General features: G+C 44.3%; 2 protein-coding genes across 2 annotated transcripts in view; both read right to left on the reverse strand.

The window, feature by feature from the left end:
• The window catches only part of stab2 (stabilin 2), a gene marked incomplete at its 5' end in the record, with an annotated part of 30,878 nt that extends 8,983 nt beyond the window's left edge, over nucleotides 1–21,895 (reverse strand). Inside the window, 46 exons of the mRNA XM_080491580.1 lie at nucleotides 59–139; nucleotides 223–267; nucleotides 449–568; nucleotides 651–722; nucleotides 805–878; nucleotides 2,164–2,289; nucleotides 2,375–2,448; nucleotides 2,531–2,588; nucleotides 2,790–2,885; nucleotides 3,207–3,402; nucleotides 3,478–3,576; nucleotides 4,272–4,400; nucleotides 4,488–4,619; nucleotides 5,452–5,559; nucleotides 5,648–5,737; nucleotides 5,813–5,890; nucleotides 6,009–6,111; nucleotides 6,198–6,331; nucleotides 6,710–6,757; nucleotides 6,844–6,936; nucleotides 7,201–7,296; nucleotides 7,594–7,752; nucleotides 7,895–7,988; nucleotides 8,493–8,673; nucleotides 9,061–9,172; nucleotides 9,609–9,695; nucleotides 9,798–9,899; nucleotides 10,400–10,459; nucleotides 10,778–10,930; nucleotides 11,430–11,510; nucleotides 11,607–11,660; nucleotides 11,738–11,854; nucleotides 12,071–12,133; nucleotides 12,205–12,342; nucleotides 12,491–12,640; nucleotides 12,845–12,924; nucleotides 13,882–14,015; nucleotides 14,101–14,228; nucleotides 14,328–14,524; nucleotides 14,702–14,824; nucleotides 15,548–15,643; nucleotides 15,722–15,788; nucleotides 16,274–16,359; nucleotides 17,376–17,500; nucleotides 18,564–18,688; nucleotides 21,836–21,895. Of these exons, the coding sequence (XP_080347706.1) occupies nucleotides 59–139; nucleotides 223–267; nucleotides 449–568; nucleotides 651–722; nucleotides 805–878; nucleotides 2,164–2,289; nucleotides 2,375–2,448; nucleotides 2,531–2,588; nucleotides 2,790–2,885; nucleotides 3,207–3,402; nucleotides 3,478–3,576; nucleotides 4,272–4,400; nucleotides 4,488–4,619; nucleotides 5,452–5,559; nucleotides 5,648–5,737; nucleotides 5,813–5,890; nucleotides 6,009–6,111; nucleotides 6,198–6,331; nucleotides 6,710–6,757; nucleotides 6,844–6,936; nucleotides 7,201–7,296; nucleotides 7,594–7,752; nucleotides 7,895–7,988; nucleotides 8,493–8,673; nucleotides 9,061–9,172; nucleotides 9,609–9,695; nucleotides 9,798–9,899; nucleotides 10,400–10,459; nucleotides 10,778–10,930; nucleotides 11,430–11,510; nucleotides 11,607–11,660; nucleotides 11,738–11,854; nucleotides 12,071–12,133; nucleotides 12,205–12,342; nucleotides 12,491–12,640; nucleotides 12,845–12,924; nucleotides 13,882–14,015; nucleotides 14,101–14,228; nucleotides 14,328–14,524; nucleotides 14,702–14,824; nucleotides 15,548–15,643; nucleotides 15,722–15,788; nucleotides 16,274–16,359; nucleotides 17,376–17,500; nucleotides 18,564–18,688; nucleotides 21,836–21,895 (4,824 nt within the window). The remainder of the gene's footprint in view (nucleotides 1–58; nucleotides 140–222; nucleotides 268–448; nucleotides 569–650; nucleotides 723–804; nucleotides 879–2,163; nucleotides 2,290–2,374; nucleotides 2,449–2,530; nucleotides 2,589–2,789; nucleotides 2,886–3,206; nucleotides 3,403–3,477; nucleotides 3,577–4,271; nucleotides 4,401–4,487; nucleotides 4,620–5,451; nucleotides 5,560–5,647; nucleotides 5,738–5,812; nucleotides 5,891–6,008; nucleotides 6,112–6,197; nucleotides 6,332–6,709; nucleotides 6,758–6,843; nucleotides 6,937–7,200; nucleotides 7,297–7,593; nucleotides 7,753–7,894; nucleotides 7,989–8,492; nucleotides 8,674–9,060; nucleotides 9,173–9,608; nucleotides 9,696–9,797; nucleotides 9,900–10,399; nucleotides 10,460–10,777; nucleotides 10,931–11,429; nucleotides 11,511–11,606; nucleotides 11,661–11,737; nucleotides 11,855–12,070; nucleotides 12,134–12,204; nucleotides 12,343–12,490; nucleotides 12,641–12,844; nucleotides 12,925–13,881; nucleotides 14,016–14,100; nucleotides 14,229–14,327; nucleotides 14,525–14,701; nucleotides 14,825–15,547; nucleotides 15,644–15,721; nucleotides 15,789–16,273; nucleotides 16,360–17,375; nucleotides 17,501–18,563; nucleotides 18,689–21,835) is intronic.
• Nucleotides 21,474–25,393, reverse strand: wnt16 (wingless-type MMTV integration site family, member 16). Its single transcript, XM_080491684.1, has 3 exons — nucleotides 25,111–25,393; nucleotides 23,632–23,921; nucleotides 21,474–23,087 (listed from the first exon to the last, which is right to left on the reverse strand). The coding sequence occupies exons 1-3, from the start codon at nucleotides 25,256–25,258 to the stop codon at nucleotides 22,623–22,625; spliced, it is 903 nt and encodes a 300-aa protein (XP_080347810.1). The 5' UTR covers nucleotides 25,259–25,393; the 3' UTR covers nucleotides 21,474–22,622.
• Nucleotides 25,394–27,344: the final 1,951 nt, after the last annotated feature.

The raw sequence follows: 27,344 nt of genomic DNA on the forward strand, positions 1-27,344 counted from the left end.
CACAGACATGCATGTTGATTTCAGAAACATCATTTTAGTTTGTATGAAAAGGTCTGACCCTTTGCTTCCCGTTGAAGACCTTGATGTTTGGCGCGAAGACGGTGAAGGGCCCGCGGCCCTGCAGCGAGATCGCTGAGATCTGAAAGCACAGCCCAGTTCAGGTACACACACACACACACACCACCAGCAGGGGGCGTCGGAGGGACGTGCCTCCTCACTCACCAGCAGGCCAAACCGAAAGTTTCTCAGACCCCTCCTCATCAGCTCCTGTCAACAGATGCACTCACATTACACACCTGCAGTACTCAGTCAATGCATGTCAAAGGATTTCACAGGTTTTAATCACTAGTTCAGTCTGGATGCCTCTGTTGTAATGGTGCCACCTGCAGGTCAAACTTGACAGACACAAACAGGATATTTGTGTGTGTTTTTTTTCAGCGCAGCTCACCTGCACCACAGTGCCTCTGCAGGTGATCCCGTCACCGATGTACTCTTTACTGCAGGTGCAGGTACGTGTGGCCGGACCGGTCATGTTGCAGCGCGCCGAGCGATGACAGCCGCCATTTTCCTGCCAACATAAACGGTTACTCAACACCCGAGAGTGGTAGGCAGGTACTTCTAACAGACTTCAGCCCCTCCCAACGTCTCACCTTCCGACACAGGTTGACCATGTTGCAGCTGAGTCCATCTCCCGAGTAACCATCACGGCAGGAGCAGGAAGTCTGCCAACGTACAGAAAGAAGCACGTTAGAGGCGCCAGTGAACGCATCGCCGCCACCAGCGGATCATCACACTGGCGTTTACTTTGTTCGGTCCCACGTGAATGCACTCCGCGTCGGCATGGCAGCCACCGCTTCCCTCCAAACATGGATTTATCTCTGTGGAGAAAAGGGGAGAACAATTCCTGAAACATGAACGCATCACAAACACAGAAACAGACTGCTGTTAGATTTTTAGTGCTAATGCTACTTTAGAGGGATATCTTTCATGTTTCTTTGTCAGGAGGACTGAGTGAGTTTAGGATTAATGATGCTCCTCCTCCAGTAAACAGGAGTTCAGTTGAGTAGTGAACGTGAGTACAACAGATCGGGCTCAGGCCATTGCTGAAATTGAAGCATAGTGAGCTCGCACCCTCTGATCAAACAAAGCCCCAGTTTACATGACAACGTTTCAAGCAAAACGGACAATTTTTCCATTTTAGTTTCAGAAAAATTTCGCAATATGTCAGTGTCTTCTAAATGATTTCCGTTTACACGGAAGTCACAGAAGCCCTGAAAACAACGTCGTTAGCATGCCAGGCCAAGAGTTGGCGCTGTTGTTTTTTTTAATGTAAAACATAAAAGAGAACACACTATAGACATTAACAATGGGAATACACAGACATTCACATGGACGGATGATAAAGTTTGACAGGACAATATGGACTAGGAGTCCTGACTCTCCGAAAGCAAACATTGTTGTTATTGTCCATCTGCAGAAGAACTATTTACTATGGCTGTGGTGGGCATGTGCAGTAGCAGCGTTTCAGAAAAGTTGTGCTTTCCCCCATTTCCACCGTGACAAAGTCAGAGTGTTTTCAAAAAAAGGAATTTTCCCCTCTGTCCACAGAGAAGGAAGGTTTTTCAAAAACCTTGCAATTTCCCCTGATTCCACGGAGATGGAGTGTTTTTGAAAAGTTGCATTTTCTTGTTTCCACAGAAATGGAGCATTTTCCAAAAGTTGCATTTTCACTTTTCCATGGAGATGGAGCTTTTTCGAAAAGTTGAGTTTTCCCGTTTCCACAGTCTGAGTCAAAGTGTTTAAAAAAAGTTGCATTGCCTCTGATTTCCATCGAGACTGAGCCTTTTTCATAAAGTTCCACCTTGGACGCTATATTCAAAAGTTGTACTTGACAACTAACCACTTAACAACTGTGAGCACTGTTGTCATGTAAACTGACCCCCAGGCTTGATGAAGTGACTCAGAGACAATCGCTCTGCCATTGCTAATGTTGAATCCAGCAGGGAGTCAAGAGGACAACCAAGGACACCTACTCTACTAAAGCTAATGCTAAAAGTAGAATACCATTATCAAAATAGTGTGTGAAATCCAGTATATTTGTTTCCTGTTAGTTAAATACGTTTTCCTCTCAGTAATACTGGATGAATACAAATACGAACGTACCAACACACACCAGTCCATCACCGGTGTAACCACGGTTACAGACACAGTCTCTGCGTCCAGGTCGAGTCCTCTTACAGAGCCCGAACCGACTGCAGCCGCCATTCTCCACCAGGCAGGGGTCCACAGCTGTACACAACATCATCATCACCATAAGCGGGTTCATGTGGCGAGGCACTCAGGTGCGCCCCCTGCAGATGTGCAGGCGTATTACCTGCACAGTGGGTGCCGTTCCCGGTGAAGCCGGCAGCACAGAGGCAGGTGGGGCCGCTCGCTGGGATCACGCAGCTGTAGAGACACAGAGACCCGCGGTAAGACTGATCTGCTCCATGAGCTGAAGCGGCGACACGCTGTGTCCAGGTCGACTTACTTTGCACTGCTGTGACATTTCACCGAGCCGCACAGTTCGTCCGCTTTGGATTCGATCTCTGCGACGACACGCAGGCGCTCACGTTACACACTGTGTAATGATGCTTGGTGGCTAAATTGATAGCATCAGGCGAAGCTTTTCACTGTCTTTTGAGACCAACAGCTCTAAACAATATCTTATAATTAAGACATTTAAGATTTAAAAAGCTTGAAGGAAATTTGACATTTAACCAGAAATTGAGTCCTTGTTGTTGCCGTACTTTGGTCGCAGTGGACTCCTCTCCAGCCAACGTCACACTCACACGTCCCGTCACCTCGCGGCCCCTCGCTGCAGCGCCCGTTCTTACAGTCACAGTCTGCATGGGGACGAGGAGGATGAAGGATGTGTATGTGTGTGTGTGCGTGCGTGCGTGCGTGCGTGCGTGCGTGCGTGCGTGCGTGCGTGCGTGCGTACTGCACACACATGCACGCGTACCAGGATTTTACACATAACATTTTGAGGCGCACACACAAATCGAGATAAAGTGCACAGACGTCATTACGCAGTACACATTCCACTATACACAGATCCATAGAGACACATAAATATTATAAACACAAATATCTGTATCTGAAAGTCTAAATATACACACACAAATCTCATTACAGACATACACTCCTTTAAGGACTGTCCTCACCCTGATCGCAGTGGACGCCATACTTGCCGCCCTGGCACGTCTCGCAGGCGGTCCCGTTGAAGCCGCCGTTGCACCGACAGACCCCGGAGCCACCCATCCCATCTGAGCATGCTCCGTTTGAGTTGCAGGGTTGAGCGGTGGGACCGGGACACGGCTCGCAGTGCCCCCCGAAGAAACCGGCGCAGCAGCGGGGCTCCTGCAGACAGAGCAGAGGGTGAACTACCGGCCGCAGCCTGATGGTGGCGCTCACTCTGGCGCGCTGATGACCTACAATGTTTTTCTGCAGGCAGGTGGCCCTGCAGCCGTTCGACACCACCCGGTCGCCCTCAAACACCCGGACCAGCTTGCAGTTCTTTGGCTTGACCGAAACCTGTAGAGTCCGAGCACAGTGTCATCGCCTGCTTCCTTCAGGGAAGTTAGTCGTCGTACTTGTAGAAGAGCTGCGAACACGTCAGACGCTTCTCTACAGATACACTCTGAAACTTTTCAGGTGGATGCATGTTTTTGTCCACGGGTTTGTGTAGTTTTGTGTCTCAGGTGTATACGTCTGTGTGTCTTAGGGTTTGTTTTTGTGTATTTTGTGTATGTTTCCGGTGTGTGATCGTGTGTACGCAACTGCAGGTTGTTGTAGGAATATTCAAAATTTTGTAAAAAACCACATCATCTGCAAACAAACAGATTTCAGGCATTATCCGAAGCACACGTTGCTTTACATCGCTCTGTGCAGCCTCACACGTTAGCAGTATTTCATGCTGTCGAATAACATCTAATCTTTAAGGAATGTGAATGTAACAATAGGAATCTTACGTCTGGGATGGTTTCATTGGGGCAGAATTTGTTTTGGTGGAACATGCAGTCAACACACTGTCCCTTTGAAGAGGATGAAAGAAACAGTTAGTCAGAGTTGCTGCCAACCTGCAGACATCAGGGTTGTCGGAGTTACAGAAAATTCTCACTTGATTAGAGCCAACTATGTTTTCAGAAAGTGTTGATACAAAGTGAAATGTGAAACGAACGTTCAGGTAGTTTTCCTCACATGAACGTCAGAACCTTCAAAAAATGTACCAGAATTTTCTCAAACGTGACTTGATCGCAGCGGTTCCTGATGATCTGGAGAACCGCCGTGAGGCCGTGGATCACTCCTTTACCACTCAGGATGTTGGAGGTGTTGACCTGGGCTTCATTCACAAACAGCTGGAGACAAACACAGGGATTACATATCACTCAGAACCGTCTCGCGTGCGGCGTGACGACAGAGCCATCGGCGTCGGCGAGTCAGACCTTCCCGTCTCGGGGGTAAACGCCGAGCTGGAAGGAAAAGCCGAGCAGCGTCTGTTTGTATCCCCCCAGCTGAAGGTCGGTCCTGAGCAGACGCTGCCCCGGCACCACGTGGTAACGAGTCGTGTTCACATCCTGTCGGCAGAACAACAATCAACCGTGAAATGAAAAGAGGCTTTTAGTTTGAGTGATGCTTAAAAATAATACGATGTGAAAAGAGGCATTGCAAAGCATTTAAAATACATTTAAAAACGTTTTAGACCTCTTGGCAATTTAAAATGTTTTCGTGGCCTTCAGGTACTGTGGTGTTCTTCAATAACGAGGTCAAACTTAAGGCACATATAATACATTATTAATACACCACAGGTACCTTTACACAATAAGCAACCAAAAACCAAGAGCTAATTGAAGGACATTTTAATGACATAATGGGTCTGAGAGTTCAGGAGGAAGGAAAATCGGGGTTCCCTGTTTGATATTTGTGAGGTGGTCCTAGATGTGGTCTCTTAAGCCCCGTTTCTACAGTGCCCCTTGGTACCGGTGCCGGTCAGGTGGGGGTTGACTATCCGTAACCAGACCCGTACCAGTGCCGCATTTCCATTACACGGGGAACGGTTCGAAATGTAGGCGGGGTTATGAATGGTTGCGTAATCATGCAGGATGTGACGCCATAACGGGAGGACATTTTCAAAAAAGTTTCCTGATTGCTGCAGAAGAACTGATTGGAAATGGCTGCTTGCTGGGAGAACAGCGGTTGTCACGGACCAATGAGCAGACGGCAGTGTTGAAGCTCCTCCCCCTCATATCCGGCACATTGTGCCTGGTACCCCAAGTGGAGGGGTAGCGAGAAATGGTTACCAATGGTACCGGCTGGTAACGGTTCTGAGTCAGTGGAAACGCACAACAACCGGTTCCGACCTGACCCGTACCGGCACCAAGGGGCACTGTGGTAACGGGGCTATAGTACCAGGGAGGTGGAGGACATTGTGCGGAGGTATTCGGTGATGGCGGTATCCGTGGGGGCGAAGACGGTGAACTCGTGGTTCTGCTGGATCTCGTCGATCAGGTTGTGATCCTGAAACATGAAAGGAGCAGATGAACCAGTGTGAGCCTGAAGCCAAGTGACAGAACGGAGGAGCGAAGCTGCGTCGCAGAGCCCCCACCAGCAGAGCCGATCTGAAGAGCGAGAAGTCGGGCCGGAGGGCGAGCGTGGCCAGCAGACCTTCACTCTGCTTCCTGTCGGGAACCAGGACCTGGAGACAGGACACGGAGCTCAGAGGCTGATCACCATGACAACAGCAGCAGTTCATCAGCTGATCCCTCTTTACCTGATCGATGATGTGGAGCAGCCCGTTTGAAGCAGCCAGGTCTGAAGTGGTGACGGTCGCCCCGGCAACAGTCAAACTCTGACCCAACAAACACACATAAAATCACCCCCACGATCACATTTATACATTCTTTAATGTTTTAAAAAGAAAAGAAAAAAAAAAGCACTTTTTGAAAGAACGCTGGCTGCTAGCTTACCCCGCCGCTGTTTGAAACCGAGAGAGTTGTTGAGAGAAGAGATGTGACGGAGGAGACGCCGCTGAGCTCAGATGAGCTGTAGACCCCAGAGATGATGTGGTTTCTATCACACAGAACTTAACGGTTACACAAACTCACCATGAGTCCAGGTTTTGTTTTGTCGTTTGATTTGTGCTGTTGAGTCGGAACCTGATGAGACTTGGCAGGTTTCCCTTCATTGTCCAGAAAGTTTTGTCCTCTGGGGACATTTTGGAGACGGCGTCCGTGGACGGGACCAGCAGGGTGATGTTCGGATCCGACAGCGAGGAGGACAGACCAGATGCCTGGGGGGGACGACATGATAAAAACAGCAAATTGTGAGACTGAAAGAACAAGGCTCATGACGCAGGCCAAAGTCTGAAAGCAGCAACGAAACCAGTCTGACAGTCGTCAAACAGTCCATCATCATAGCAAATTAAAGCATAGCCTAAACTTAGACCAAAACCAGGACAGAACTCAGTTCAAAACCAGGACTAAACCTGACCGGAAACCAGGACTAAACTCAGTCTGAAACCACAAAAAGACAAGAATGAAAAAAATCTATACCGTCTAGAACTGTGGAAAAAAACAAAACAAGGAGGGGACAAAGGGCAAACATGACAGAGCTAATTATATATTTTTGTGTTTATTTATTGGTATTGTGGTGAGTGTCTGATACTCACAGTCGTCCATGTGAAGAAGTCCGAGGAGTCCAGCAAAGTCATGAGCTCCTGAAAGGATCATGAGACCAACGTGAAGGGGGGGAGGGGAGTAAACACAGGATATAAACACAATGAGCAAACATGGCCGCCCTCACCTGCTCCACGCTGCCGTAACACACACGTCCGTTTCCCAAGTACCCGTCATTGCACACGCACGTCCACACGAATGACAGCAGGTGGCAGCTGGCCTGGAGACGCACAGGAACCACAGGTTGAACCACGTGACAACATCAAAATGTCCCTCCAGGCTTTTCTTAAGATTATTGAGGTATTTTTCCAGTAAACTAGAGAAACTGTCAAGATAACCATCACGACTCAGTGTAATATATTACAAATAATTTAGTTTTATCTTATATATTTCATTTGATTTGATTCTATATTTACTGGCTATGGACGTAATACAACTGTATTAGTGTAGTAAAATAATTGGTTTGAATGCGTGATTGACTCACCAGGTAGTGACAGCCTCCGTCCACCGTCACACACTGATTAACAGCCTCACAGGTCTGCCCGTTTCCTTGGTAACCAGCTTTACACACGCAGTCACTCTGTGAGGAGACAACACACATCACACACACACTGATTCCAGCACAGTTAAAGGTCTCATATAAAACTGGTCCAAATACACATGAGACTGTTTTGCCCCCCAGACCTCGGCCCCAAACACCACCATGAAAACATTGTAGGCCCAATTAAGCATGGCGGTGGTATTATCATGGCATCACCTTGTTCCAGGTTGATTTTAGATAGCATCGCAAGCTTTAGCGCCACCCTCTCGTTTGGATTCTGTTCTCTGACTCCAATCTAAAGCAAACTCTCCACAAACCGGTTTAAGGCTTCACTACCTGTCCAGGTCCAACATAGATGCAGGTGCCGTTGTCGTGGCAGCCGCCCCTGTCCGGACCGTTGCAGTTGTTGATTGGCTGACACTCGTCTCCATCCTCCTTCCACCCGGTCAGACACTGACAGATTCGAGTTCCCGGGCCTGTCTTTATACATTTAGCCTGCAGGAGACACAAAACAACCAGGAGGTGTGAAAATATAAACTCCACCGTCCACCGGACACGTCCCCTCCACTTTGAAGCAGTTTCACAAGGAACATGTCAGCAGGGTGGAATCAGACCTCCGGTTTTACTTTTGGCTTACATTAATGCTGCAGCCTCCTCTGAGCGGCAGGGCACAAGGATCCGACTCCACGCACATGATCCCGTTGCCTTGGAAACCAGATTTGCAAACACACCTGTAAGGAAAATAGCATACAACGTAGAAATTAGAGTGTTAGGCTGGTCCTTCTTCTTGGTATTTGACTAGTACCATATTTTCTGGACTATAAGTCATACATTTTTCAGTTGTTTTGCTGCACATGGGATTTATATTATCAAAATATATGGTATGTGCCATATGTGACCTCTAGGTGTTGTTGTATGACAACATAAAGCTGCTGCAGTATCACAGAAAAACCTCCATTACTACTGTATTTAACGGACAGAGGCGTAATGTAACCAAATAAAAATCTACAAAGCAGAATCTTAAGGAAAAACTGATCAAATGCGAGACAGAAAGCGAGAGAAAGAGAGCAGCAGAAAGCGTTCAGAGTTTACAGGAAACTTGAGCAGTTTTACACGGTCTTTAAGTGCCTGAAATTCTCACTGACTCACTGCTGCCACCTAGTGCACAAACGTGATATTACTTACATGTTACACACTATCTTTAAGCTTAAGAGCATACGTTGTCGTAAACTCACCTAGTTGTTCCCTGACTGAAGTCGCAGTCGGCGTGCGCGTGACAGAACTGAGCCTCCACGCCGCAGACCGACGTCTGGCGGTCGCAGAAGCGACCGGTGAACCCAGACTGACAGGAGTCCACCTTACAACCCCCGTCTGAGTCCGGACGGTTGTCACACTGTCCGTGGATGCATGGACAGGCTGAGGACACACAGGTGAGGGGACATCACTGTGACATCATACCTACCCGTCGGCAGTGTCGAGCGAGCGACTAGAAAAATCCTACTTGGATACATTCACGAGTTTTCTCTTTAAAACGTTGTGAACTTAATTCATAAAGTTGCTCTTATGTTGTAGAGTGATTGATTACAGTTATTCCTATGAAAATGGAATGAAAGAATCATACTTTGTGCTAATTCTGAAGCGAACAGTGTAATACAGGATTAAGAGGGACAGCCGTCCCTGCTAATGCTAATGCTATAGCCAGTTAAAGCTAACAGTCTAATCAGTAAGCAGGACAGAGAGGCAGCCAACAGATTTCACAGACTCTTCAAACTTCAATAACCCGAATAAGAAAATGTGACTCACTTTTGTCACAGTTGGGTCCGTATTTGTTGGAGGTGGAGCAGTACTGACAGCGAGAGCCTCGGAAGTTGTTTTCACAGATACACAACCCATTGCCTTCGATCCCCTCAACGCACTGAGCGGGGGGGGAAAAAAACCCCACCTGAGTTACCTCAAAACTTTGACCACACAGCAGATGTACTGCAACATTCACAGCACATTTATGTCCTTTGGCCATCAGTTCATTGCTCATTCATCCGTCTGTCCAGATATCTGTCAAGAGTAACATCCTCCAGGTAAGGTCACAAAAGATGGACCAGTCTCAAGTGAAGATCTAGGCTAAATAATCAGGCACCCTGATCTGATGAGGGTCATCCGTAGAGAACCGTCAGAGAACAAGCTATGTACTAACTAGACCCTCCAGTATGGAGCCACCACAGGAAGTTGTCCTTCTGTTTTTGACTTTTGAACACGTAGATCCGACAGTTCTCTTTAAGCTACCCTGGAGCTAAATGCCAATTCTGCAAGCCGTCTTCCATCAGCAGCCTGCTTTCATTCAAGCTGGTTCTGACCTGTCCGTGTCCGGAGCACGGCGTCTGGTATCCACCTGGACAGGGTCTGCACTCTGGACCGTAGAAACCTTTACAACACGCTGCAGTCTAAACACACAAGAGACACACAGCACACCGCCTCAGTCAGTCATGTTGGTTACGGAAGGTGAAGTAGATGCCAAGAGTAGGAGCAATGCTCCGTTCAGGTACCGTCACAGTGGAGTTACACAGCGGAGAACAACCTCTCGCTGAAAATGGCCTCATAGGCACAAGTTCAAGAGAGAAACTGTAACTGCATCCGAAGGTGGAGCCCTGAAACAAACACACATACAAGACCGTTTTAATGTTGGGATAAGGCTTTAAAATTCACTTCAACATAAAAGGAGCGGTCACAATGGAAACACCAAAAACAACAAGGTCATAAAACATGGTGAAACTGAGATAAAACAAACCAAATCTAGTGTAAAAAAAGACCTAAAAACAGTTTAACATCAGAGTCAGGGAGATCCTAAAACCATTTAAAAATTTGTCTAAATCCAACCTAAATTAAGTCCTGAAACCAGTTGAAAATAAGTCTAAAACCAGTCTGAACTAAGTCAAGAAACCAGTTTGAACTAAGTCCTAAAATCAGTTTAAAAAAAGTCTAAAACCAGACTAAACTAAGTCCTAAAACTAGTTTTAAAATGACTCTAAAACCAAATTTAAACTAAGTCTTCACACAAGTTTAAAATGAATCTAAAACAAGTGTAGACTAAGTCCTAAATGCAGTTTAAAATGAGCCCTCAAATCAGTCTAAAATGATTTCATCTCACCTGGTAGATTCCAGACGAACACCCACTCAGACTGACCTTGGAGCAGCTCACACATTCACCCTGAACGACAAACAAGAATTATGAACGTGTGACCGCAACAACGTGTCCCAACAGCAATGTAATCGGTACAACTCAGTTACTAGTTACTGACTTCTCAGCGGAATCAATACTCGTTACTTTAACTAAACAACAGTCGAAGAGCCGCTGTCTCTGCTGTGCTCAAGCAGCTAGCATTAGCATTAGCAAAATCAGATACAGCAGATGGAGTGTTCAGTCTTTCTGTTTCCTGCTCATGGACCGTTTTAAAGAAGTAACTGTAATCTAGTACTAAGTACTAGTACACCAGAAGCTAACACCTGGCTGTTCCTCGTCCCTTACCTCGATGATTTTGGTCTCATTGATGTCACACCTGTGTGGCAGCATGGGCTCGATGGAGGCCGGCGTCAGAACGCCATCCAACACGTACAGGCGGCCATTTTTAGCCTCCACTGCAGCCTCTTGCACGGCCGCGCCGTTCACCAAAATCTGACCCTGAAAACGCGACAGTGTGAAGACCAGTCAGCACGGAGGTCCGATCCATGCCTTCACAGCGACGTTTCTATACAATCCGGTAAAATCATTTAGATATAATAGAGGGGATATAGAGCAGACAGCTATGGACTGGGTAGACCAGGGGTCTGCAACCTTTCTGACCAAAAGAGCCATTTCCACGATATCCCTCAAAATGCAGCTGATTTCAGACCAGAGATTTGACCATTTTCGAAAATCAAGGTGGAATTTAAATAAGATAAAATTGAAAACACAATATTTATCTAGATTACATATTCTGAAAGCTTTATTGAGCCGCTATAGAGAAGCTGAAGAGCAAAAGTTTTCAGACCCCTGGAGCAGACAGACAAGATCAAGATATCTACAGGGATATTAGATGCGGACAGATATAAATATGATAGATTTAACGATGTGCATGAGACTAAATTAAACCAGCAGAAAACATTAACAATGTGGTACGGATGAGGAGGAGTTTTCTTACATTATCAGTGAGGTTAAAGGTCAGAATCTGATTGGCGACGCTCATGATTCGGGGGTTGGACACGGCGTTGTAAACCTCCAGCTGCAGGATAAGAGAACATGGCAGTCAGAGCATTACAGTGAGGGCAGACCTGACAGAACAAGGCACCAGACTGACAGAACAAGGCACCAGACTGACCGAGGTGGACGGCACCAGGTGGTTCCTCACAAACTCCAGCAGCTTGTTGCGACCCTGAGAGGTTCAAAGCAGAAATGTTAACAGACGGAGGGATTTCACCGAGGAGTCTCTGTGTATGGACCGGGGCTCACCTCGGGGCTGTTGAGGTACTGCAGGTGTCCCTCCGTCATGGCATCGAATGCCATCGAGGTGGGAGCGAAGACGGTGACCGGACCAGGACCGTCCAGGACTGAGGACAGGCCACTTTTCTACAAGGTCACAAACCAGACAACAGGAAATCAGAATACTGGGCCGGTTCGGTGCAGGCAGGAGTCTCAAAACCACCAAACCAACAGTCATCAAATATAAAACCAGAGTAGAATTCTCTGTAACTCCAACTCATAACTCCCTAAAGTAAAAAAAAAAAAATTACCCAAACTAACACTATGTGAGAGATGTGACATTAACCAATCTGAGGACTTTACCTCCAACAAGGTCCTGAAGGTCTGAAACTTTCCGTAGTCTGTGATGATCTTCATCAGGTTCTCCTGAGGATGAGGATGAAGTGATGAGTTGACAGAACAGTGACTTCAGTGAGTTAAAGTGCAGAGCAGCAGACCTCAGGGTCGCTCTCCACGGTGGGAGAAACACTGTCCATCAGCTTGTTGATGATGTGGATCATCCCGTTAGAGGCCAACACGTCCCGCTGGACGATTGAACCCCTCTTCCTGCTGCCGTGGATCCGGATCTTAGTCTCCTGACCAGAAACAGAAACATCAGGTCTTTAGTCTTGTGGTGCCTCTATAGCTGCAGGTTGCAGATCCTTGTTCTCCAAATAAATTTCATTTGATGGAAAGTGTTGCAGGTTATTATTGCTCATATGAAATCCTCTGTTGCCCTCTGACCCCGTCAGACGGGTCGATCTCGGCCGATTTTCCCGTCAGAGTGTAGAAAATGTCCGTTTTCTTCAGCGTGTCAAATGGCATCACTCCGGCCACCAGGTGCATCTTACACAGGTATTTCGCTTTGGACACGTCCGCCATCAGGGTCTTCACCTGGACACACATTTTATTGGATCAGTATGGGAACATATCCTAGTAGACGTGATTTTTATTTTTATTACAGATTTATTGCCTTCTGTTCTCATGTTGTGTTTTAAAAAAAAAAAAAATATATATATATATTTATCACCTCACTTTCACTGTTTGAGCAGATAATATAGAAAATAAAGGAGTTGAATTATCTGATTTGATTCTCACAGAAGTTCCTCTGAAGCCTCTATTGGTGGGGACGAAAACTGTGAAAGGACCCAAATTCTGCAGCAGCCACGTCAGAGAGCCTGAAGACACACAGACACTCACTGTTAGCAGTACTATTAGAGGTGGTAGTAGTTGTAGTAGTTTATTGTATTGCAGTTCAAAACATTTGACATCAATTAGATCCAACATCTTTCAAATCAAAGTGTTCAATTATCAGTCAAACCAGTGATATGAGTCATAAACAATAACAATTCTAGAGTGGCCCAGAAAAGTCCTGAAACCAGACCAACAATAAGTATGAACACATAGCTTTACAAACCGTATATTTGATGTACACTGTCCCAGAATTGTACACAATGTAACCATGAAGCCACAATCACTACTAGTTCTAGACCAGCCTAACGCTGGTCCTGTTACCAGTCAACGAGTCCCAAAACAAAACCAGTCATTAACGTGTTTCTACAATATGTGAAAACGAGTTTCAAGACCTTATAACACCAAACCAGCCCAGCAGTCCTCATACCACTTCCAAAGACGGTTTTTAAAATCCATCACACATTCACCAAGATCAATTAGAAAACCAGTTCAACACCCGTCCGGGAATATTCTTCGACAAGCCCTAAAATCAGTCCTAAAACCAGCCCCAAAGCAATCAGTGATTTTCCCTTCATGGCATCGCTTGAGGAAAAATCCTTCCCTCTAGTAGTGATACTCCCTTTGACCCTTCCACAAGTAGATGAGCGCTGCCCTTTAAATTTTGAGCCTCAGCCATTTTTTCTCCTTGCAATCGCTACCAGAAAACAGACATAGGTCATTAGCATTTAAAGGTGCAGACAGAAACTGCCTGTTTTCAGCAGAGCTCAGTGGAGGGACTTTAAGACTGGCTGCAATACAATGTTGTTGGACCTCTGACAACCTATGAAAACTGTTAAAAATCTGTATAATATGGGACCTTTAATAACTTTACTTTGGTCTCTCTCCTGTGTGTGTTTTCGAATGAATGAATGAATGAATGAATGAATGAATGAATGTGGTACCGAACAGAGTGATGGCATTGCTGAGCTGACTGCTCCACGGTCCTCCAGGTTCAGTGTTCAGCTCGTTCAGACGATGCATGATGCTCCCGTAACAAACTTTCCCGGTCCCCACGTAGCCTGGGAGACAGGTACACCTGGGGGGAGGGGGGCACACCTCAGTGACACGCGTGCACATGGCCTCAGTGATTGGTCGAATGAGAGCTGAGAACTGAGACTGACTCGACTTGTCCTGGTCCCACCGTGCTGCAGTTGGCGTTCTTGTTGCAGGAATATGGTGTGCAGGCTTCCTTCAGGCTGCAGCTGCCCTCCGACAGATGTTCGAACCCGGGGAGACACTCGCAGTGAGACTGAAACACAGCAGCAACACAGAGGAGTGTACAAACAGAGCCACTGCTACTCCCTGCAGGCTGTAACCCCCCCGTTTTTCTGATTTGATTGTATCGCACCTTCCCTGGCTCATCGTAAATGCAGCGGGCGGAGTCAGCAGAGCAACCTCCCCGGTTGGTCTGACACGGATCCACGGCCATGCAGACCCGTCCATCACCTCTGTAACCCTCATTGCAGGCGCACAAGTGCTTGTTGGGACCCGTGTGGACGCAGGAAGCGTGAACGTGGCAGATCTTCTGGAGGCAGGGGTTTATGGCTGAACAGGACAAACAATGAAAACAATTTAGGCGATAGTGAGTGAGTACTCAGCCTGTCCAGGGTGGAAAATGGCCTCGCCCATCGTTGGCTGGGATTGGTTCCAGTGCCCCGTTACTATAAACTGAATACAAGCAGTACAGACGATGGATGTTTGGATGTTTCTGCAAAAACTCACACAAACACTCAGTTCCAGATTTCTGGTATCCGGCCTGGCACTGACACACCAGCCGTCCAGTTAAAACTTCCTCCATGCAGCGGGAGTTCTCCTGACAGCGGAGAGCCACACACTCCGGCAAGGCTGAAACACAAGACAGGTATCAGCTCTGGTGTGAGACAGGTACTGGTTACCTGGGAACAAATTTCAACACAGAAGTTCCATAAACTCCTTACTTGTTAATTCCATTGTTCATGGAAACCATTTGTCTCTCTGTCTGTCTTGCTCATGACGGCGCCTGCTAGCTTTAGCATGTCCCACTGGCGCTCCATTGTTAGAAACATTAGCGTTAGCCTGTATCCACTGTGATCACTATTACCAGCCCGAAATAGAGCTTAGCTTTATAAGACGTGTAACAGTGACATTCAGCTGTAGCGCCACTAACTTGGTCAGTGAAACTGATATATACTGAAGCAGCTGGTCATTATGATGAGGTTAGTAATTTAATTGTAGTTCATTTTTCCAGATTTATTGTTCATAAAAACATTGGGAGAGCTGCTGCTTCTCTCTGACTCGCTTGTCTGACCAAAGCTGTTCACTACATGGCCACTAATTCCCTAAACATTACTTCCGATTTTGGTTGGTCAGTTTGTCGATTAGTTTGTTGGTTGGACAATTGGTTAGGTCATTAGTTGGTTGGTTGTAAAGTTATCAATATGAGATATAGATGGAATGTGTCTGGCAAATAAACGAGTAACTGAAAGTTACTAGCTGGTAGGTTGCTGACAGAGTAAAAGTTTAACCAGTACTAGTCGAGGTGATACTGAGCTATCGGTCAATGGCTGTGGTAACCGCAGGCAGACTCACCTTGGTCACAGTTCGGACCTTTGTACCCGGAGAAGCAGGTGCATTGACCGTAACCAGTCAGTCCGGAGTCACACAGACCATGGACACATGAGCAGACTGAAAGAAAACAGATGAGGACGGATCAGAGCTGAACTGAAGGTTGACGTAAACTGTGTCTGTTAGATCTGAAGTTACCTGAGCTGCAGGTAGAACCGTAGTGACCAGGTGCGCAGTCCTCGCAGGCGGTTCCTCCAAAGCCCTCCTGAGCCATACAAGACACATTGGTTTCAAAGACTTTGTACATGAGCGCGCTCAGCTTTTGGTGGTAGCATTTGGATTATTTGGATTTGTATCTCTAGATGTTTTTCTGCATTGTACATATGGCATATATTTGATGTCTTTATTCTATATAAATATACACTAACACAAATACCCGATATGTAAACTTTCCTCTGCCATACTTGAAACATTGGAATCCTGGAGAAGGATCGAACTTCTTGTTTGAGAACATCCTAAAAGGTTCCACTGGCACATTCAGTTAAAGAATTCCCAATGGATTATCCAGCACTTGTAGGGTTCTAGATTCTGAGGGTTCTATCATCCAGTTGACATTTTAAAGGCTTCTGGAGGATCACAACTGTGGACATGTTATCGTAAACTGGTCAGGTTGTCAGATTCGTCATTGATAATAATGGATGGAACGCTGTGGTTTTAGGCAGATGTTTCACACTCTGTGGGTGAAGTTACCTGGCAGTGGCAGGTCCCGTTTCCTCCCAGCCCGTCTGAGCAGACCCCTCTGTCCCTGCAGGGTTTGACCGCCTGGTCCGGACACTCTGAAACAGAGTTTCTGGTTTAAGAGATGAAAGTTGCGACACGTGTTGTTTTCATCTTTTCTAGGAAGAACCCCCCCCCCGAATCCCTGAATGCCTTCCCTTCCTGCCCTCCTCTGGTTCCTCTGTTCAGACACTATCTGTCCCCTGTCCCACTCTTATCTCCTGCTGTCATCATCTTGTCTCTGTTTCCTTCTTCTTTTCCCTTCAGAACAGAGTGAACCATCAACGAGCAGTTTACATCCAGCTCACATGAATCTTACTGTGAAAGTCTACTGCTTTGAATCCAGAACGTCCAACTGATTCCCCCATTGCAGCTCAGTAAACCTCTGACAGCAGGAAGATTGTTTTCAGGATGAGTTTGTCTCTTTAAAATGGACTCTTCTGTGTTTTAACCATATTTTGCATCGGCCAGCTGGTGTTCTGGGTGTTTTTACATTTGTACCTTTGAACTGTGAGGACAACAAACTGGGACATTAAGATGTTTCGTGTGGTCATGATGTTGTAGTTTGACCCTCGGGCTGTTGGTGCGTGACTGCAGGTCATGTTTTTTCTTTTTTTCTTTTTTTTTTTTTTGCGGCTTCACGTGGGACCGTCAGCATTTTTCTGCATGCTGACTGAGTCGGCAGAGAGGAAGGAAGCCCTGAATCCTGCAGGACCATCTGCATCCTGCAGGATTCCACATGTGACCAAAAGTCACCTGGTAGCGTCCTGGTGAACCGGAGGAACACCATCGAGCCCAACTGAACTGTAGAGTCATCGAACTGCTCAACCGCTGAGTCATCGAATGTCTAAATGTGCAACTACTGAAGCAACAAACCGCAGCACAAATGAATGAATGAAAGATCAAGCCAATGACCTGAACTACTAAACCACCAAACCACAGGAGATCAATGAAAAAGAATAAATCAGCAATAATGAAAAGAATATAGAAACTTGACCCAAATATACAAAATATCCAGAAACTCTGTGGTGCGACATTCAAGTGCAGTACAGATTGGGAGTGTTTGTGTACTGACCATTGCAGTCTGGACCCCAGAAACCAGGACAGCACCTCTTCATCTCCACCTCCTTGTAGCACTCAAAGGAGCAACCTTTGATACTCCGCTTCAGACCAGCAATCTCAAGTAGCCCAGTGCTGAACCTGCAGTACGGGAAAAGAGTGCGTACACAATGTTTGACTTCGAAACAGAGTTTTTTTGATATTTTCAAAATTCATTTTATCTATCGCTCGTGTTTCATATTAAGTTCCTACAATTCATGGTTATGAAAACATGTACAATACTTGTTCCACTTATATTCTAAACTATTCCCGTCAGTTTCTGTCTATGGACACAAAAACTTTGAAAACCAAATCCTACAAAAGTGAATAATTAACTAATAACTGCATGTTTCTGTCTGATGGAGTTCCCCAGGCTTTAAATCTGGGTTCTCAGATTTTTTTTTCTCCAAAGAAAATCATCTTTTTGGAAAATTACACCTATGACAATTTTTACATTTCAATGTGTATTTGATTATTGTTATCATGGAATATGAGCGGTTAGCACGTAGTTTGGATGTAGTTTGTGTGTAGTTAGCATATAGTGTGTACTTTTTGTGTCATATATTTTTCTGTGTAGTTATCGCGTGGTTAGCATCCGGTTAGTGTGTAGTTAATGTGTAGTTTCTGCGTGGTTAGTGTGTAGTTACTTTGCTTATGATGTAGTTTTTGTGAAGTTAGTGTCTTCTTAGTGTGCTTTAAGTGTGACGTTAGTGTCTCATTAGCATGTAGTTAGTGTGTAGTTAGTGTGTATTTTTGTTCTGACCAGCCTGTAGTTGGTGGTGTTAAGCGTGTAGTTTGTGTGTAGTTATTGTGTGTTTTCTGTGTGGTTAATGTGTAGCTAGTGGATAGTTAGCCTTTAGTTAGACTGTGGTATGTAGTTAGTGTCTAGTTAATTTGTAGTTGTGCAGTTAACGTGCAGTGAGTGTGAAGATTGTGTGTGATTTGTACGCAGTTAGTGCGTAGTTATCAAGTAGTTAGTGTGTAGTTGTCAGGCAGTTAGTCGTAGCTGCCAGTGTAGGTAGTGCGTAGTTATCAAGTAGTTAGTGTGTAGTTTTTGCGTAGTCAGTGTGTAGCGACAGGTAAGTAGTTATCGTGTAGCTCTCAGTGTGATTAGTGTGTAGTTAGCATGTAGTTAGCGTGTAGCCTGTCGTGTGGCGTTGCTCACTTGCAGTCGGAGGCCAGCGACCTGGGCGTTCTCATGTATTGGGGAGGACAGGGTATGAGCTGGCTGATGGTGCAGGAGTGACAGAGCGTACGAGTTCTCACCACCCTCACGTCTGAGCAGAAGTTCTGACAAAGACAAACACCACAACTCGTTCACCAGAGAGTGAAAGGTCACCGACACTTTCACCACAGCGGCTGAGCGAATGCTAATAATGAAATTCCCCCTTCATTAAAAGGCTTGATTGATTTCATACCCTTCCTGTACCACTAAGAAGCAGCAGTGAGTCTTTGTGGTTGAATTTTGGTTACTATTGTAAGAATCATTTTGTGGCTCACTGTACCATCTGCTGGTACAAGGTGGAATTACAGGACTGATCAGGCCATGGCTAGCTGGTGAAGTTCAGTAGATTTCAGTATAGCGTGATGATCGAGGCTGCTTTTACTGAACCTGTGAGGTAAAAGAGAGACGTTAGGAACATTCTGTTTTGCAGTTAAACATTAATATCTATCAAGCTTTTTTCTGTTATGTTTCCAATATTTCCCAAGAGCTGAAGGGTACGTCTTTACCAGCTTTGCACATCTAGCGACTGACATTTTTGCCCATTCTTCTTTGGGTAGGTATCAGAATGAAGGGACACTTTTGCATCCCACACACTATCTTTCCTTCCACTTTTATCAGTCTGTCACATAAAATACTAATAAATTATGTTTGTCGTTGTAATGTGACAAAATATGGAAAAGTTCAAGGGGTTTGAATACTTTTGTAAGCCACTATCTGTTTTCTCTACTAAACCTAAAAAAAACAACCAAATTATTGATGACACATTAGGTATAAAATGGAAATAAAAGTTGACAGTAAAGTGTATATGGTAAAGCACATTGAGTTGATAGTGATGACAAACGTGTATGAAAGCACAGCTGATGATTAGCTATTAATCAAGTAGTTTGGGTGAATTGGAAATTAAATTCACCCAAATTCCACCCTTTGATTATTTTTGATTTATGTAAAAGAAATTAATAGATGTATTTCTCCTCACTCCTTTTCAACATGTAGCTATGTGTAGAAATATATATGTTTGGTCACTAATGTGACACATTCTGTGAATCTTTTAGACGCTAATCGTTGACTTTTGACTGTGACATATGAAGCTAGAAAAGTTTCCTCTGAGAGAATTTGTCATGTTAAAGAGGGTTTTCTTTCCGTTCAATGTTTTCCTCACAGAGTGAAGCTCAAGATCTCGGCGCGGCTTTGAATGTGGCGAAGCGTGAAGAGGAAGTCAGTGTAATCAGTGGCTATCAGCAGCATCAGATCCACCCAGGAAGCCCCCCCACCCCCTCACCCCAGAACACCTCAGAACCCCCCCCCCCGAAACCCTCCCAGAATCACCTCAGACCCTCTCAGATTCTCCCAGAACCCCTCAGAACCCCGTGAACCCCTTAGATATTTAAGATTTGAGCTCATGTACCACTAGAGGGAGCCCGCGTCCCGTCGTTTGAGAATCATGGATATATGAGTACTGAAGTTCTAAACGTCAACATTTCTGAAAGCTTAAGGTTCTTGTGAAAACTTTAAAAGGTGTCATATTCAGAAACTTAAAGTGTTGAAGCAAAAGTTCTACAAAATTTCTTTTATTTATTTTTTTTAATTTAAGATCTTAAAGTTTTTAAATTCCAAACCTCGACAAGTTGTGATGTTGAATTATTTAATGTTCTATTCTAAAGATAGACTTCAAAATGTGCTCAAGTTGAGTTTTTGGTTCAAAACATTTTAAATGTGTAAAGTAAAACAGTTTGAAGTTCCTTGAAGTCCTCAAGTAGTAATTTCTGAAATTCCAGTTTTATTTCGACACTTTAAGGTCTAAAAGACTGACATTTTCCACTTTGAACAATCTATGAAGTGTAATTTCTTTTTCTCTATTGAAAAAGAAGAAGTTCTAAGTTCTCAGCTGAACAGTTTTAAAGTTACAAAAGTAAAAATCTGTAAATTTGTATAATCAGTTATTTAAGATTGGCAGTTTAAGGTCTATTATTCTGATGTTAATCAACTTGTAGATATTCAATTTGTACCAGAAAGAAACAGCTGATGAAAAGTTTCTTTTGAGCCATAAAAAGTAATCCTGAATACAACATGAATGAATGAATGAATGAATATCTACCGTTTGCGAAGCTGCAGTCTTCGTCATCATCATCATCATCAGTAGCAGCAGCTGTGATCTCTGACTGAGCTCCATCGCTCCTGAATCGTCTCTGATCTCACACAGCTACAATCATCTCATTTACACCTCCTGCTCCTCCTCCTCTTCATCCCCCTCCTCCTCCTCCTCCTCCTCCTCCTCGCTTCGTGTGTTTCCTGCAGACTAGAGTCAATGAAAACTGCCGCGTCGCAGCTTTTAACAGATTGCCGTTACACGCAGACACACACACACATTCACACACGTTCACGTCTAGCATCGTTTCGTGGCATTGTGTCAAGCATCTTCCAGATGAACTGATGTTCCGGAGCGTCAGTGGTGTTTCTGAACGTTTCGGTGGAGGAGGACTCGGTTGGATCCCCGCTGTGGGTTCAGTCTGGGCCTTGGTCCGGACCCCCGCTGACTCCTCTCGGGCCTCGGTCCTGCTCCTGGAGGACTCCGTTCGGGCGGTGTGAGAATGACAGGAAATCCTGTTTTCCCCCAGTTTTTTTTTTTTTTTCCTGCCCAGTCATCACTGATAAGAAGCAACAAGTTACAAGCGCTCTGAGGATGGAACGCTGACTCAGCATGGACCCACACCAGGATCTGAACCCTGTGTACTAAGACCTGAAACCAGGATTTGACTGTAGTGACACGTTAGCTGAGCCGTCAGCATTGTGTGGGTCGCTCTAGCGACTGATTCACTTTCAGAATAAAAACAGTTCCACACATGAGGATTTCATAAATAAACATTTATTGTTTTTCTAGATCCATGATCACGTTTTCAGTCTCTGCGTCTTTTAAGACCTGGGCTCAACATGCGTTCCGGGTGATCCAATCACATGTGGCGAGCGCTGACGCAGCCTGTGTACACTTGTGTCTGTATCGTGCACCTCGAGTAAACCAGTACAGTAAGGATTGTGTTACTACCTTTACGTTACTTCTACGAAACGCCCCGGCGGCGTCTCCTCTGTCCAGGCCACCATCAGACCGTGTCTCTGCAGACCTCCACGCACGGACGTCCATGTTCTTTTCCATAAAAGGTCTCAAGACTGTATAACTCAGACCGGCGCAGTCTCTTAAACCAAAACACGACGTGCACAGATGACATGTACGGATTTCCCTGTGACGCCATCGCCCCCGGGACGCAGCCGCAGCGCATGTTGTTCACACTACAAAGCCTACGTGATCAGATCCCCGGACCTCTACAGGAAGTGGCTTGAGTGGAAGCGCTTTGGTGCCTGTTCACACTTCAGGGCGATCGGATCACCCGAAACACGTTACCGCAGGTCTGAACGGGCCCTCTAGTCTGACCCCTGCTGGTTGTCGTTGGGATACCTTTTTTGTTGTTTTCAGTTGTTGATAAGATCAGTTATTTGTTTGTTTTTATGGGTCACTGTTTTTGTTGTGTGTGTTGTTTACTTATGCATCATTATCGACATTATTTTTTAGATATAGTTGTTTATGATTGTGCATTTGTTCATTGTTTTGCTGTGTACTTTTCTTACAGGTGTTTGTAGTTGTTTGTTTAGTCTGCAGTTGTTTACAGTCTGTAGTTGTTTACCGGTATGCAGTAGTTCTAGTTGTTTAAAGTCAGGAGTTGTTGTTTAGTCTGTGGTTTAGTTGCATGCTTGTCCAGTCTGTGGATGTTGTAATTGTTTGCAGCATTTGTTTAGCCCGTTTATTTATAGCTTGTAGGTGTTTACAATCGTATTTGTTGTTATTTGTTTACATCTGCATTTGTGATATTTGTTTACAGTCTATTCTTGTTTACAGTCTGTGTTTCTTTAGTTTGTATTTGTTGACAGTCTGTACTTGTTATATTTGTTTAATCAGTATTTGTTGTTATTTGTTGACAGTCTGTACTTGTTGACAGTTTGTATCTGTTGTTATTTACAGGTGTGCATGTCGTTCATGCTCTCGCAGCGCCGGCAGCGGACGTAGCAGCACCAGACGAACTTGCACTCGCAGCGCTGCACGTGTCGCACCACGTGAGTGTTGTATCCGCGGCCGCAGCACAGCAGGTTGCAGCCGTCGGGGCCGGCGGAGGCGCGGTTGCAGCGGCGCCCCCTGGTGCCGGCCACGCCGCGCCGCCGGTCCTCCAGGCAGTAGTTTGGGGACTTGTTGAAGAAGATGAGCTGGTGCTTGTCGGCGGCGACGGCGAGGCGGCGCGGCTCCTTCCTGCGGCTCTTCCTCCGCGAGCGCTCCGTCACCTGCACGCTGTGCTCGTAGCGCTCCTTCAGGTACGCGCCCACGCGCTCGAATGCCGCCATGGTCCTCCAGCAGGTCTTCACGGCGCAGGAGCCGGAGACGCCGTGGCAGCGGCAGTCGGTGGTCATGGTGCGCTCGACGGCCTGCGGATCACAAACACACGGTTAGGACTCCTGCAGACTGCGACAGAAACAATCGTGTGAGGCCCTGGGCACATGACAACGCCGTTTCATGTCGCTGCATCATTGTTGGCCGATCCTCCACACAGGAGACTGAAAATATCGGTTTTTTTCCAAATGGGTTCCAGAATGGAGGAATTTGAAAACGCTGCCTCGGCTTTGATGTGTGGACGGACGAGACGCACATTAGCCGAAAACAATGACGTCATCGCCCCACCTCTCCAACCAATAATCCCGCGACCCTCTCCACAACGTCGCTTAACAACAACAATGGCGGATTGCATGCTCCAGATCGAGCTGCAGAAGCTACTGATGCGAGTCAGTCCTTTTTGGTGTATTTCTGTGGCAGGTATGGCGCCACCTAAAGGCTTGGCATATGTACTACATAGTTTTGAGCCGTGTTCATAGTGACATGAACGAAGGGGAGAACATAATAGACTTTATATAGCGTTTATGTGTTTCGAGAAAAATCCCAGTAAAGCTGGTGGAGGAGAATAAGAACAGTCACCTGTCGCCCCGCCTCGCCGTTGTGCTGGTTCATGGAGCTCAGCGTGTAGCCGCCGTGGCCGGCGGACGCGTTCCTGGCGGCGCCGTCCATGAACCTGCGGCTGAACCAGGTGCCGTACTGGATGTGGTCCGAGCAGCCGCCCCAGTGCCAGCCCTCCACCGGCGAGCCGCCGCCCTGCAGCCGCGCGTCGCAGCCACACTCCGTCATGTTGCCCTGGCTGCAGGAGCGCGTGACGGCGTGCACGAGGCCCGCCGCCATCACGGCATATATGAAGGCCGTCTCTTTGGTCCCTGATTAAGGAGGAAGAGGAGGGGGAGACATTACAAATATACTTAAAGTCAAAATGAAACATTAATAAAAACTAATTCCAATTATATCATAAATTACATAAAACCGAGTCAAATGTATTTAATATTAAGATGAAAAACAAAAAAAAACAAGTAAAGTCTAAAAACACTTCCTAAATTAGAAAATATATATAAAAAAAATATTTGAAAATTTCAATATGTAATATAATGAAATACATATTTTATTCAAATAATGACAATATCAAAAAGTATTGTATTCATATCACTGTTAAATTATGGATTAAATTAAAATATTTGAAGATTCACGACAGAATCAATGAAAACTAACTAAACTGTAATGTCAAAAAAGTTTACAAATATTTACCAATATAGATTAATAAATAAGTAAAATAACATATCATCTCAAATGCATACCATTAAAATAGTATGATTTAGATATAAAAGGAAATATATAATTATGTATGTAATAAAAATACAATTTTGTTTAAAATAACAACAATAATAATGATAGTTATATTAATGGTAATTTAATAATACAAAAATAAACTAAAATAACCATTAAAAGTTAGGTTTTGTGATGAAAACTGAATGTTTTTTTTACATATAAAGATAAAATTATTAGTATTAGTTTTCTTGTCTCATGAAGAAGAACAGAAAAACTCCAGTTGAGCTCTGACCGTGGTTTAAAATGCGTGTTTATCTCTTTCATCATGTTTGCAGTTGTTGACTTTATGATCAGAATCAATAATATTTCAGTGGACTTGATGAAGATGGGGTGTAGTGACCGAGTGCGGCCTGTAGAGGGCAGAGTGTGTCCACTGAGTTCCAATACAAGCAGGTGGAGTAATGAAAGTTCTGCATGGCAGACAAATACAAGACAACGCACACAAAACTAATTAAATAGACTTACAAAAAACTTAAAACTTTATAGGCCACACACTAAAATACACCAAGGTATTTCAATAGGAATCTGGAAAAACTGACCAAGTAGCGACTAAAATACACAATATTTAGCTTTAAATGTTTATTTCTAACAGAATTTTCAGTGATAAAATTCTTTGAAAACTGTTCAAAACGTCTGTGGAATGAATTGGTCGTTGTGTGTGTGTGTGTGTGTGTGTGTGTGTGTGTGTGTGTGTGTGTGTGTGTGTGTGTGTGTGTGTGTGTGTACCTGCGGTGAGCTCGGGTCCGAACCCCGGGGGTTCCAGTGTGGTGGAGCAGTTCCACCTCTCGTGCCTGAACTGGCTCTGACACTCGTTCACCGCCAGTCTCGCGCCGTCCCACACGCTCCGCAGCAGGAGCGGCTTCCGGCGGCACATCGCGCTCTGCCTGGGGCTGAGCGGGAGCTCCGCGCAGCCCACGGCCGTGTCGGGGCCGCCCGCCTCGGTACCGAGTCCCGTACCGAGTCCGGCCCCCGGACTCACTCCCAGCCACCTGCGGACACAGCGGCTGACGTCAGCACGCACGCTGCGTCAACTCAGGCCTAAACAAAATGCACTCATGTCTTTCTCTATTTGTACTTGTTTACGTTTTTAGGACTATTTTTTACATTTTAAAAAAGTTACCTGACACATGGTAATATTTAGTAACTTCCACACAAACAAGAAGCTAAGCTAATATTGTTAACATGGCTAAATGCACAAATTATTATTATTATTATTATTATCATCATTATTATTATTTTCAATAATAATAATATATATTTTGATTATTTCCCATTAAATAATATATTTTCTAGTTTAAATATTTTATCTAGTAAGGTGATTATTGAAACTATATTGTTTTGTTTTTTGTTATTATTTTCATTGGAGCAAAGAACATCAAATATTTTGCATCTAAATCCATTGTACTATCATTATTATTAATATTATCAATATTATTACTATTATATAATAGTAATGTGTGTGAACCTTCACATAGACATTTGAATTGAATTGAATTTTTTTTGTCAGTTAAACATCTATTATACAGATTTTATTTAAAGTTTTTCAGATTTAACAACTTATTTCACAATTCGGAGCGTAAATATCTCATGGCAGGGCCACATTCCTCTCTGAGTTTCAGTGAAACGTCCTATAAATCGAATGTACAGCATTGAAACGTGTCCTGGTCAGAAGCTTCACTCATGAACTGAGTGAGAAAAGCAAAGGAGACACAAGACGACAGTTTGAAGGTTTAATGGGAGCGTTGGAGACCTTCATAGAAATTCAACCCAAACCGTTCAGAGTTCAGTGTTTTTCACAAATCTGGCCGGCGATGGCCTCAAGAAAAGAGGCGGTCTTGTTAAAGGTAGTTAGTAGGTTCAATTCCACGGACAGGTCACGACCAGGGGTCCCTGAGCAAAACCTCTGACCCCCATGAAGCTTTAATTTGGCTTAATGTGGCTGCACATCTGAGAAAAAGGAAAGGTTGATTAGTTAGTTAGTTAGTTAGTTAGTTAGTTTTAACTTCACATGTACACGAATTTACAACAAAATAATCATTGTTAATATACATGCACAGATACAAGAATCCTTGATGAATCAGAAACAGTGAAAATGTAATTCATTACAAATTCATCAAATATAAACAGATTTTTTCCCCAATCACTTTAGTTTATGAGTATTCACTGTGTCACACTGTGTGTAGCTTCATATCTTTTCGATCATTTTGTACTTGTTATTTAATCTCTGTGACATATTTTCCTCTTGGTTCACTGAAACATAACTGCCATATATTATTGTATTATAATGTGTTCTTTAAGAATTCCTATTGAACTCTATGAATTATATATTCCTCATTAAAATTACAAGATTTTTGTTGTGTTTACCAAAACATTAATACTAATTTCTTAAGAAATATTTATTTTTGGTGCGGGTGAATTTTGTAATAGTTTAGATTGTACATTGAACATTTGTATTTAATTGTATAAAAAAAAAATCAGAAGAAAAGATTTCTTATATTATTAAAATATTATAGTATTAATTTACAACTGCAGATGCATTCAAGAATACAATTTTAAATATTTTAAAATCCTAGATAGATAGATTCAAACTAAATATTAATGAATACTGACGTTTCTAAAAAAATCTATTCTCAGTACAATCTATTTCTTTCATATATAATGTAGATTTGTATTCGCTTTTAATTGCAATTTCACAAAACTAGATATCAAGTGAATTATTTCTTTCGCAGGTTTTAAAAACCCACAAAAAGAGTACCAACAACTAACAATTAAAACCAGTTAATCCACAATTAGTTTGTCTAAATTAGCGAGTAGGAGTATGAAGTTACTATGAATAGAGTAGTGGGTTGGTGGACAACATAAACAGAACAAACTACACAAACTCGTTTGAGTCCAATCAAGAAGTCACAGTTCTAGGAAAAGTAACCAGTACATGTTAACAGTTAACTACAGTAAAGTAA

The sequence above is a fragment of the Lipophrys pholis genome, assembly GCF_963383615.2.
Source record: "Lipophrys pholis genome assembly, chromosome: 22".
Lineage (NCBI taxonomy): Eukaryota > Metazoa > Chordata > Actinopteri > Blenniiformes > Blenniidae > Lipophrys > Lipophrys pholis.

Bases quoted from the DNA above. Each gene is read 5' to 3' on its own strand.
- wnt16 (XM_080491684.1), bottom strand. From the start codon at position 25,258: ATGTGCCGCCGGAAGCCGCTCCTGCTGCGGAGCGTGTGGGACGGCGCG. The intron at 23,922-25,110 runs GTACACACACAC...CTCCTTAATCAG, and splicing joins CGGACCCGAGCTCACCGCAG to GGACCAAAGAGACGGCCTTC. The intron at 23,088-23,631 runs GTGACTGTTCTT...TGTGATCCGCAG, and splicing joins ACGGCGAGGCGGGGCGACAG to GCCGTCGAGCGCACCATGAC.